The 12,965-nt window shown below is 35.3% G+C and overlaps 1 protein-coding gene across 1 annotated transcript in view; it reads right to left on the reverse strand.

Moving 5' to 3' along the window:
- Positions 1-12,965, reverse strand: part of LRBA (LPS responsive beige-like anchor protein) — a 745,582-nt gene that overhangs the window by 49,161 nt on the left and 683,456 nt on the right. Inside the window, exon 48 of the mRNA XM_051966352.1 lies at positions 5,331-5,420. Coding sequence (XP_051822312.1) covers positions 5,331-5,420 — 90 coding nt within the window. The remainder of the gene's footprint in view (positions 1-5,330; positions 5,421-12,965) is intronic.

A 12,965-nucleotide genomic window follows, 5' to 3' on the forward strand; every position in this document is an offset into this window, starting at 1 on the left:
CATCAGAATACATCCTCAAACAGTATCTTTGTCGAAGTGTATAATGATCTCCTGGTTCTGCTCATTTCACTCAGCATCAGTTCAGGTAAGTCTCTCCAAGCCTCTCTGTATTCATCCTGCTGGCCATTCCTTACAGAGCAATAATATTCCATAACATTCATATACCACAATTTACCCAGCCATTCTCCAATTGATGGGCATCCATTCAATTTCCAGTTTCTAGCCACTACAAACAGGGCTGCCACAAACATTTTGGCACATACAGGTCCCTTTCCCTTCTTTAGTATCTCTTTGGGGTATAAGCCCAATAGAAACACTGCTGGATCAAAGGGTATGCACAATTTGATAATTTTTTGGGCATAATTCCAGATTGCTCTCCAGAATGGTTGGATTCGTTCACAGCTCCACCAACAATGCATCAGTGTCCCCGTTTTCCCGCATCCCCTCCAACATTCATCATTATTTTTTCCTGTCATCTTAGGCCAATCTGACAGGTGTATAGTGGCTTCTCAGAGTTGTCTTAATTTGCATTTCTCTGATCAATAGTGATTTGGAACACTCTTTCATATGAGTGGAAATAGTTTCAATTTCATCCTCTGAAAATTGTCTGTGCATATCCTTTGACCATTTATCAATTGGAGAATGACTTGATTTCTTATAAATTAGAGTCAGTTCTCTATATATTTTGGAAATGAGGCCTTTATCAGAACCTTTAACTGTGAAGATGTTTTCCCAGTTTGTTGCTTCCCTTCTAATCTTGTTTACATTAGTTTTGTTTGTACAAAGGCTTTTTAATTTGATATAATCAGAATTTTCTATTTTGTGATCAGTAATGGTCTCTAGTTCATCTTTGGTCACAAATTTATTTCTCTTCCACAAGTCTGCGAAATAAACTATCCTATGTTCCTCTAATTTATTTATAATCTCGTTCTTTATGCCTAGGTCATGGACCCATTTTGATCTTATCTTGGTCTATGGTGTTAAGTGTGGGTCCATGCCTAATTTCTGCCATACTAATTTCCAGTTATCCCAGCAGTTTTTATCAAATAATGAATTTTTTATGGGATCTCAGAATTCTAAAGAATGCCTATAGATGAATGAAAAACTTCAAGCAGGATAAGGAATTTTACTTAATTTCATACAACAAAAGTCACCTAAGACTGCATCTCCTGACCACCACTTTCTGCTCTGCCCCAATCTATCTCCGTTTCCTCCCCACACACAACTTAAGACATATGCATAATTAAATGGAGCTCAGGTATCCAATTCAGGAGTTAGAGAGGGTGGAAACCTTTTTTCTAGGACATGTAGTCAAGTTGTTTTTACCCTTCCAAATTCTGGTAGTGGATAGGACAGAATGAACATTTAATTAAGAATAAGCAAGAAGAAGAATCCTACTATACTAATAATATTTTTGTTTCAGGGACGAGAATTCTTCCTCAAAATATCACTTCTTTACTCAATAAACTTCAGTGATTCCCTATTACTTCTAGGATTAATAAATTCTCCTCTATTTGGCACTTAAGCTCTTCCTAACCTAGCCTCTCCCTATTTTTTCAGTCTTCTTAAATACTTTATTAACTCACAAAGTACAACTATACTGACTTACTGTTCCTCACTCAGGAAACTCTACCTGCAGCTTCTGTATCTTTGCACTATTACCTATGCTCAGAACATTCTCCCTCTTAAAATCTCTTGCTTCCTTTTAAGATTCAGATCAAATGTTATCTTCTGTAGGAAGGAAGTCCTTCAAGTTTCCTTACCCCAAACCCCTACAATATAAGATTAATAGCATGAGGCATGACTATAATCTGATAACTTAAAAGCATTTTCTATAGGCCAGGCACTGAAGCGCTTTACAGCTAGTATTTCATTGGAACCTCATCCAATCCTGAAAAGCTGTTGCTATTAATGTATCCATCTACAAATGGGGAAACTGAGGCAAACAAGATTTAAGTGACTTAGGTCACATAGCTAGTAAATGTCTGACACTAGATTCAAACTCAGGTTTTTCCAGACACTGGGCCTGTACTCTATTTACTGTGCCACCTAGCTGCTTCAGGGTAAGTCATTAATTCATCATAATTCTTTCTCTTGATTCTCTTGTCACTGTCTTTGTTTTAATTATTATTTCTCTCATATCTGTATTTTCAACCCTAGTCCTATTTCCTCAGCTCCAGTCCCACAACCCCAACTGCCTATAGGATACTGTGAACCGAATGTCCTTTGGCATGTCAAACTCTGTCCAAAACAGAGAACTACGTTCTCCATAAATTCCACCCCTTTTCCAAACTTCTCTATTCCTCTTAAGGGAATAACCTTTCTTTTGGTTATTAAAGTTCACAACTTCTGAGGCAACCTCTATTCTTTATTCTCCCTCACCTCCACATATTTAATCAGTTGCCAAGTCTTTGTATTTCCTCACAACATCTCTGCCATCTGTCTTCTTCTTTATACTTACATAACCTAGTGGTCATAGATCAAGGATACACCATCTTTCCCTTAATTATTGCAAGAACTCCTAATTGATATCTCTGCTTCAAGCTTCTCCCCTCTCCAATCTATCCAACAGAATTGCCAGAGATTCTCCTTAACATGGATCCGAACATGTCACTCCCTTACTAAATAAACTTGAGTAGCTCCCCAGTGCTTCTAGGATAAACTATAAATTCTTGATTTTTTACTTTTATAGTCTTTCACAACCTAACTATAACCTAACTTTCCAGTCTCATTATACACCACTCCTGTTTCCTGAAATCTATGGGGTTTCCTCCTTTCCCCTGTCCTCTTCTCTCATCTTTGGTGCCACCTTTCATGCCTGGAATGAACTCCCTCCTCATTTTTCTCTCATAAAACTTCTCTGGTATTTTCACCTTTTTTGTTCTTGTTTGCTTGCCTTTTGTTTTCTTTCTCATTTTTCTTCTTTTTGATCAGATCATGATAATTGTGGAAATATGTATAGAAAAACTGCACATATTTAACATAAAAAACAAAATTCTCCTTTTTTTTTAAAAGGCAGTTCAAATACCACTTTTTACATCCTCTCATGATACCCATAACTATGTCATTCATTCAATCTCACACACAGATGTGTCTATGTATGTAGGATGCAGATATTCACACACACACACACACACACACACACACTCACTCTCTCTCTTTCTATCTATCTATACACACACACACACACACACACACACACACCTACATACACAAACACAATGCAACCATATGTTTATATATGTATATTTTATGTGTATATATTACATGTGTAAAAATACATATATTTGTATACGTTAGAGACTTGATAAATGCTAGTTGAAAGTAATAGCAATGTTCTAGGATGATCAACTGTAAATGACTGCTATTCTCAGTAGTACAATCATCCACAACTTTTCTGAAGGACCTATGATGAAAAAATTGCAACTGAATATAAATTGAATCATTCTCCCTTTTTTAAAAAAACAATTTTTCTTGAAGGTTTTTATTTTCATTACAGTGGGAGATCTATGTTTTCTTTTACAACTTGATTTTTATGGAAAAGTATTGTATAACTTCACATGTGGTTTCTTAATTGTGGGTGAGGATAAGTGAGAGAACCTAGAACTCAAAAATTTTAAAAACAAATGTAAAAAATGTTTTGAATGTAACTGGGAAAAATATTAAGTAAATAAATCAAATATAAATGTTGGTTGATTGATTGCTCCCTGATAAGGCAATAGTGGACTAGTAACAATATGGATAAAGCCAAAGATTTGCTAAGAATACTAGAACAGGCCTAGGAGAACTAGAATATACATGGGATATACATTCTGGCTGATTCTAAAGTGAGAAGGAGGCAGTCTTTTAATTGGTCTCCCTATCTCTAGAGCTCCTCCTGTCTTATCCATTCTCCAATACTCATTGCTACTCCTGAAGCCTACGACTGACTATGTCATTCCCTTATTCAAAAAGTATTAATGGTCTTCAGGTCTCTAGGATAAATCCAAATCCCATTCTTATTTGAAGCCTGTCATGAAGTAGCTCAAATTTGCCATCCTGTCCTAGCAAACAAGACTATTTTCTGTGCCTTCATAAGAAATGATATCCAAATCTCCACCCAGTGCCAAGCCTTTGCACAAGCTGCATGGAATATCTCCTTCCTCAACCCTCTTTTAATCCCTGGCTTCCATAAAAACCCAGCTCAATTGCCATACTTCATGGGAAGTCTATCCTGTATGATTCCCCCAATAGTAAATTATTATGTATCTACCTTCTATATATTTTGTATCTACTTTTGGGGGAGGAAGGAGCATATGTGCTTTCTTCCAACAGACTACAAACTTTTGAGACTAAGCATTAATTTAGTTTTGCCTTAGTATCTCTAACATTCATCCTTAAAGTGTCTGGTACAAAGTATGCACTTAATAAATGTTCTTTGAATGAATGAGATATTGGCAGGTGATAAGGGAAAGAAATCTGAGTTACTAAAGTAGAGATGGGTCACATTGCTCTAGGTTGTATTACAATCTTTTGGGGACTCAATCATAAAATAATTGTGGATATAGTATCTTTTTGATACCAAATCATGTTACTATGGTCCCCGTTATTGATTTAGGTCATAGATCTAGATTTTCTCCTGACAATATTCCTTATCTGGAGTTTCATTCTATTCTTGATTAGAAATAGATGACTGTGATAGGAATTATATGCGATGGGAGAAGTTTCTCCAGGGATTTGAGTGTCAAAAAGATATGGAAAAGTAAATGGAAAAAAAAGTGCAGTATCCTTTTTATCCAGTTCCTTTGGGACTCATACTATTTTTCAATTATACTTCATGATTATATATATGTGATATATAATCAATTATACTTCCTGAGAGTTATTATGGCAAAAACAAGTGTCATGTAGTAAAAATACCTTTACAAATTCTTCCACTAAAAAAAGGTAAGAAAATGTGAAAAACAAAGCAAATAAAAGTAGAAATAGAGAGAGAAATTGTCACTACTCCATTTAGTAATTTAAAGCACTTGGATCATAACTAAAAGGTAATAATTTTGGCTTTATCAGTTCTGTACATGCAGAACAGTAAAGCAAAAATTTATTAAACAAATACTACAGCTGCTAAAAAAAAAATCAACTTTTTATCAAATTGAATCTTTGCAATAACTGTTGGTGGATGAGCAAAATAACAACGAACTTAGAAAAGACAGATAAGAGAGTCAAATCACCAAGTTCCTTGTACCCTGGATCAGATAAGATCATCCTAAGCACAGTGTAATTTTACTCCAAGAACTTAAAACTGTACCAAGACAGCAAAAGTCCAGAGAAGAGAAAAAAGTGCTACTTACCACCTGCATGGCAGAACTTCTGGGAGGATGTGGTTCTATAAGCAGCTGGGAAGGAGTTTGTCCAAAACTTCGGATTTGAGCTTCAACAGCCTGAAAAAAGGCACAAGCAAGTTTGCATGTTACGAGGTGCTAATTACAGGCAATACAACCATAACTGTCACCTGAAAATGTCAATTCACACTCTGGTTTGTTTCACACTGAAAACTGACCTCCTGTGTTCACTGAAGGCTAAGTGCCTGGCACTGGTACTGAGAATGAGGTCATCTTTTAGTGTTGTGGATGCTATTTCCATGAGAACTACCATGCAAAGACTCCTCATCTTGTTCAGAAATATTAAACAGAAACTAGCAATTACAATCAGAAATATTCTTTTTTGGCTTCATTCAACTCTTTTTTTTTTTAAACTAACTTTTCTCTCTTGCACTGTGCTTGACAACTAAAAGATGATATTTATTGCTAAAGATAAAACACTGATTCTATATACCATTTGAAACCTGAAAAATGGGAGAAAGAACCAGTAGAAATGATTTGATCCTATATTATCTTCATATATAGGAAAATCATTCTATCTTTGTTATATTTTTGATACGTATTTTGGCATTTCCCACACCATGCTCAACTGTTTTATTTATTTTTTTGGCTGACAAATATACTTTTATTCTCTTTTGTTTACATCATTTTTATTTCCAATTTATTCTTCCTTTCCCATACCCAGAGTAGTAAGTACTTCTAACAGAGAATAAATGGAAAAGAGGGAGGAAAAAAGGCATTTCAACAAAACTCAACACATCAACTATATCTGATATTACATGTAGAATTCCACATATATAGACCTTCATTGCAGTAAGGAAAAGAAGGAGGCACATTTTATCAACTCTTTTTTCCAGGGTCAATCTTGATTGATCATCATAATTACACAGTATGCAGGTACATTTTTGTTGTTGTCATTCTTTGCCTTTACATTATTGTAGTCAAGGTGTACATTATTTTTCTGAATTGATTCACCTCACTTTGCATTAGTTCACACATCTGTCAGTGCTTCTTTGAATTCTTCATATGTATGTGTATGTGTATGTGGTACAGTGATATTTCCTTACATACAAATATCCCAAATAATGGGTATCTACTTTGTTACCACAAAAGTGCTTTCATGAATATTTTGACATATGTTGAACTAACTTTATGTCTTTGATCTCTTTAAAAGGCATTTGAACAGCAAGAGGATCTGGGTAAAAGAATATTGATATTTTATTTTTTTTTTTTAAAAAAAGAAGTACATTCTAAATTGTTTTCTAGAATGGCTGAACCAGTTCACAGTAAAATTAACATAACAGTGCATTTTTGTGCCTATCTTTCTGATGCCCTTTCAATATTAACGACTCTAATCGTTCTGATCTGTATTTCATGTGATTCTTAATAAATTTCAATTCTCTTGATTGAAGATTGTTTCTTAAAATCCTTTCACCGGTTTTCAACTGGGCAACTGCTCTTAATTTTTATTAATTTGTATTCATCCTTATATAACTTGGATAACAGACTCTTAATAGCTATTTGATATAAAGATTTCTTCCCATCTTCAGTTTCCTTTCTCATCCTAACAGCATTATAGTTAAAAAATTGTTATCTTTTTTATCACTTCTATTCCTTGTCTGCTTACTAATTTCTTCCTAAATCATAGCTATAAAATATACTTATCATGTAAACTTTTATATTCTAGTCACATAACTCTTTTGAGATTCTTATGCCATGTAGTGTAAAAGGTTGGTCTGAATCTAATTTCTGCCAATCTGCTTTCCAGTTTTCCCAGAAGTTCTTATCTAAAGTGGAATTCTTCCTTAACTAGTTTATATTCTTGGCTTTTGATCTCTGTACTACTACTGTCTTTTAAGTAAAATCTTTCTGGCCATTTTTCCTACCTTTGCACCTTGAAGACTCCCTAGCATTTTATCTGATTTACTGCTGGATTCTGGACAAAGACTCCACCTTGTCATAGCTGTGTCATAGCTGAATCTTTGGAGTTCTAGGCCTTTAAAAAATTTTTTTAATGTGTTGCCTCCTCCAATAAAAGTATCAGTTTCTTCAGAACAGGATCTATTTTGCTTTTGATATTTGTAATACTTATGAACCTGACAGTATCTAGTGCATAAAAAGCACTTAACTAAATGCCTTTTTCATTCACTTATTCTGTGCCTGTCTCTGATTTTGTATTGCCTGGGTTCCATACCTAAAATATGCTCACTTTATTTTTGTTTCTGGGAATCCTTGACTTTCTCCAAGATTCATCTTGTACTTAATTCTTTCCTGGTCCACCCAACTACTTGTGCCTTTACATGCAAGGTCACCTTGACGTGTGTGTGTGTGTGTGTGTGTGTGTGTTTTGTGTGTGGCTACTCTCTCAACCTGGAGGTTGTTGTATCCCCCAAGGGCAGTTTCTCTTTCAATTTCTAGGAGTAACCTAGAGGATCTCTTAACTAATTCCATAACTCATGAGTCCTGGTCAGTGTGCTTCTTCATCACAATCAGCCAGCAGATACTACTGTCCTTCATCAATGGTACTTGCTATGATTGCATAGTAAGAACAGTAATTACAAAGTATTCCCACTATAAATCTGAGGTAAACTCTTCCACAAATTCATATAATGTCCATGGAAATAACGGGTCAAATTCAAGAGCAAAACTGTAATAACGTAATGTAAAGAATACTTGTATGGCAAAGGCAATTTACAAATCTTAATATTATATTGCTTAGAAGCAATTTCTCAGGGGCAGCTAGGTAGCACAGTGGGTAGAGCCCCAGACCAAAAGTCAGGAGGACCAGGGTTCAAATCTGGCCTCAGACACTTAATACTTCCTAGCTGTGTGACCCTGGGCAAGTCACTTAATCCCAATTGTCTCAGCAAAAAAAAAAAAAAAAAAAAAAAAAAGTAATTTCTTTTTTTAATAGAATTATTATGAAACTCTCCTTGGGTATATAATGTATGCTGGGCAGATTACTTAGCTGTCTTTCCAAGATCTGCTCCTCTTTCTATATAATTCTTTTATTAAAATTTTTTATTAAAACCTTTTATTTTCAAAACATATGCATAGATAATTTTGATATTCACCCTCACAAAACCTTGTGTTCCAACTTTTTTCCTTCCTTTCTTCCTACCCCCTCCCTTAGCTTCTATACCTATTTCCATAATTATCATGCTGTACAAGAAAAACCAGATCAAAAAGGAAAAAAAGTGAGAAAGAAAACAAAATGCATCTGTGAATGCAGATGGCTTGATGGCTCTCTTCATCACAAGACCATTGGAACTGTCCTGAATCATCTCACTGTTAAAAAGAGCCAAGTCTGTCAGAATTGATTATTGTATAATTTTGTCATTGCTGTGTACAATGTGTAACTCTTTTCTATTTCTAAATGTCACGTTTCTTGAGAACGATTTCCTTGGGTGACTGTCTCTCTGTACCCTTGTCTGTCTGCAGTGTGTATCTCTATTCCCTGTTGGATTTAATGTCTCTCACTGATCTAGAACTGCCTCCTTCATAAAGTCATATAGTTGAAATGGGGACAAGTGGAAGAGGAGGGGGAAATTTCCTCTGTGCCCAAAGGCAGCTCTTGGTTTACAACATCTTTAACTTTAAAATTCTGAAATTAATTCAGAGTTCAACTACTTAAAATCCTCAGAGATATGGTTAATTTGTTTCTTACATCAACATGTTGTTCTCTTCTTCACTCAAAGACTCATAAAAGACATATATACCAGACCTCTATAGTCAATTTAACACCTCATTAACATCTTTTAATATCTTCTGGGACTACATCAATTGAAATAGCACTGTGGAACCCCCTCTCTTACATGTCCATGGTGTCTCCCGCAACTAACTATATTATAAAGGCAAAAGGCATAAAAGCCCCACTGTATTTCAAAAATAAATAAAACTACCTGAATGGCTGGACCCAAAGAGTAGTTATTATTTGATATAAATTCTGGAATCTCTGGTGAAGTGTTCCAAGAATCTGAATTTACCTGTGCTATTTAACATTTTCATCAATGACTTTGGAAAAGGCATAGATGGAAAGTTTATTAAAAAGCTGGGAAGGATAGATAACAACTTGTATGATAACGTCAGGAACAAAGAAAACTTGACAAGTTAGAATGATGGACCAAACCAAAGAAGATGAAATTTAATAAGTATAAAGAAGTACATTTAGTAATAAAAAAAAAATCAGCTTCCCAAAAATAAGCTCAAAGAGGTATAATTAGACAACTGTACATCTGAAACAGACCTGGGGGTTTATGCGTGTTGATGATAATGTTATAGGTGATCCCTACCCAGGAGCTCCATAGTGATGTTGAGATTCAATTCAATTTTAATTCAATAAATTATTAAATCCCTACTAGGTACAAAACATTGTATTATGTGTTGGCTGTGTCTTGGATCTTCTCTTCTCCCTGTCTATTATCTCCTACAGTTCTGAACAGCTCCCTTGGGTTCAACTGTGATCTCCCTGAAGATGATTTCCAAAACTATATAACCAGCTCTATTTAATCTCTCTTCTTAGCTCTAATCTTGAACCATCACCTGTCCCCTTGACATTTCAAACTGGTTGCACTGCAGACTTAAACTCAACATGTCCAAAATTGAATTCATTCCCTTTCCCCAAAAATCCTCTCTTCTTCAAACTTCCCTATGATTGTTGTCCAGCACAACATTATCCTTAGACATCCAGACTAGGAACCTTCAGTATATTTCTCATAGCCTTCTGGATGATTTCCTTGCCTTGTTTCTCTCTACTCTTGCCAAAGTGATTTTTTTCTAACAGCTCAATAAATCCCTCTTACTTTCTTGCTGTCCCTTACACATGACATTCTCTCTCTTGATTCCATGTCTTTCTAATGGCTATTTCTCATGTTTCCAATGTTTTTCTTATCTCTGTCTCCTGATTTCCTTTAAGGGTCAATTCAAATCTACCTTCTGCATAAGGTCTTTTCCAATCTCTTTCAATATTACTATTTTTTCTCTGAGATAATCTTCCATTTCTTCCCTCTATATGTGATATATATATATACTGCTATTTGTATTTTGTCTCCCCCCTTGGAATGCAAGCTTCTTAAGAGCTTGACTTTTACCAATTTTTGTGTCCTCAGTGCTTAGCACCTTTCCTGGCACATGGAAATTTTTTTTACACAAGAGACTGATGACAATGCCAGTCTTTTTAAAAGATTAGTATTTGGGATAGATTTAAATGCAGAACAATTGGAGAAAAGGAGATCACTTGAGGAATTCTAATTGTTCAGGTGTGAAATACTGGTCCAAAGTGATTGTTTTAATATGAGATTATAGAATATACATATACATATGTATATAAAACGTGTAAATATGGACATGTGTACACATATATGTATAACACTTTGCAAATCTTTAAAAGCCATAGCAATGCTATCATTAGTAATATTATTAATAAATGTTTTCTGACTACTGGTTCTGACAGAAATGAAGTAGTTACTACCCTTGAAAGTCTGATACAAAAAAACAACATGCACACAATGAAATCCAAAGTATATACAAAGTAAATTCAAAAGGGAGAGAACAAAAACAAGTAGGAGGATTAACAAGGATTTTGCAGAGAAGGTGGCCCATGAGCTATATTTTGAACAAAGTTAGCCATTCTAACAGGCAGATGTGAGGAACCAGTGCCTTCCAGTCACAGGAAGTCCAGCTGTATACAGGTATGAAGGAGAGAAAGCAACAGACTAGCTGGATTAAAACAAGTTTTATGTAGTTGCTCTAAGAGAGCCTGCAGATAGTAATAAGGGGCTGAATTAGTAATAAGGGGCTGAATTAGGGCAGAGACAGTGAATGGAAAGAAGGGGAAATATGAGACATGTTATATAAAGACAGAATCAATAACTCTTGACTAACTGTTCATTTATCAAGTGATATAAAGGGGACTCTTGTTCAGTTGGGATTTGAACAATGAGGCTTCTGGGGTCCTCTCCAGTAGTGGGGTTATGTGACAACCCCATAAGGAAATTGGGGCAAAAAAGTAAGACAATTCTTTAATTCAGCAAATATTTACGGAGCATCTCCTCTAAGGAAACTATCAGTTAGCAAGGGGGAGAAATTAAAATTTTTTGAGCAAGGACAAGACTGTAATAGAGGAAGAGGTTGGGAAGGATCAATCAACATACACAGTTAGCCACCTGGAGTAATACTAAGTGTAAGGTATAAAGTAACATTTTTCTTGCCCTCAAAAAATTTAGAATCTAACTGGAGAAAAAGGATGTTTATACCACAAATGTTTATCTTAACAGGCAAATGTCAAATATATGGTAAGGAAAACATCAATTCCTTCAAGTCAAATCAAGAAGAGTGTATTCGATTTAGTGTTTACTATGTGATAGATCCAGCAGTAAGGGATTAGGATACAAATACTATCAGATAATTCTTGCCCTGAAGGAATTTTACATTCTAATGGGGGTGGGGAAGAGAGGAAAACAATACATAAAAAAGAACAGAAAAAGAGAGTGAGGAAGATGAAAGTATCTGGCTCAGAAGCATAGTAAGTAAAGTTCAGTGTGTCAGTAGTACAGTCTGGGAGTCAAGATGGGGAGAAAGGGAAGAAGAATTAAGGGAAAAAGAGGAATTAAATCATAGTTCACTAGGGCCTCCTCTTAAAACTGGAAGTTGTGGGAAGAACCAGACAGTCAGAACAAAAGGCAGAAGTAGAGGGTAGATGCAAAAAGTAATGTGGGGTCTAGGGTGAAAAAATACTTCATGGCAAGACAGAGAAAGACTTGTAGAAATAAGTCAGCAAGACAGCACGGAATGAAGCCTATATTAATTTAGAAGGCTGAACAGTGAATTGGTTGATATTGTGCTATAGTTTTATAAGGAGAACTTCATGGATAAGACATAACCTGATTAGAGCTTTGAAACATGAATATAATTTAGTCAGAAGCAGCAGCAAGGTGATTAGAGTTTTCTTTCTCTGTCAGCCCCTTGAATTTACCACCTAGCAACTGACTTTCTTTGGTTCTTCTTTCCCAATAAAAATTTTGGGCTTCGGACCTGGTAGAGTGGTCCTCATTTGCTATGCCTTATGGATAATTACAATTTACTACTACTACTACTACTACTACTACTACTACTACTACTACTACTACTACTACTACTACTACTACTACTACTACTACTACAACAACAACACAGGAGAGTGATGGTAAAGCCAATGTTTTAAGAAGATTAGATTTAGATTTAAGAAGATGGGATGGCTACGAGTAGAGAAACTGGAGAAAGTGAGATCACCTAGGAAACTATTGCAATTGGCCAGGTGGTGGCAGTGGAACTGGAAATAAAGGGATAAATACAAAGGGAGAATTAATAGCCATTGAGACTAATTAAATATAGAGGATAATGGAGGGAAAAGGCTACACAAATTACTCTTTGAGCCTGAGTGACTGAGAGGATGATGGGACACTAATCAACATAGGTAAGTATGGCATGAGAGCTAGTTTTAGGAGGAAGATGATGAGTTTAGTTTTATTAGTATATTAAGTTTGAGATGATGCTAGGATATCCAAGAGGAATATCTTCAGTTAGAAAGATAGAACTAGACCTGAAATGAGAGATTGGGACCTAAAA

The sequence above is a fragment of the Antechinus flavipes genome, chromosome 6 (assembly GCF_016432865.1).
Source record: "Antechinus flavipes isolate AdamAnt ecotype Samford, QLD, Australia chromosome 6, AdamAnt_v2, whole genome shotgun sequence".
NCBI classification, from domain to species: Eukaryota; Metazoa; Chordata; class Mammalia; order Dasyuromorphia; family Dasyuridae; genus Antechinus; species Antechinus flavipes.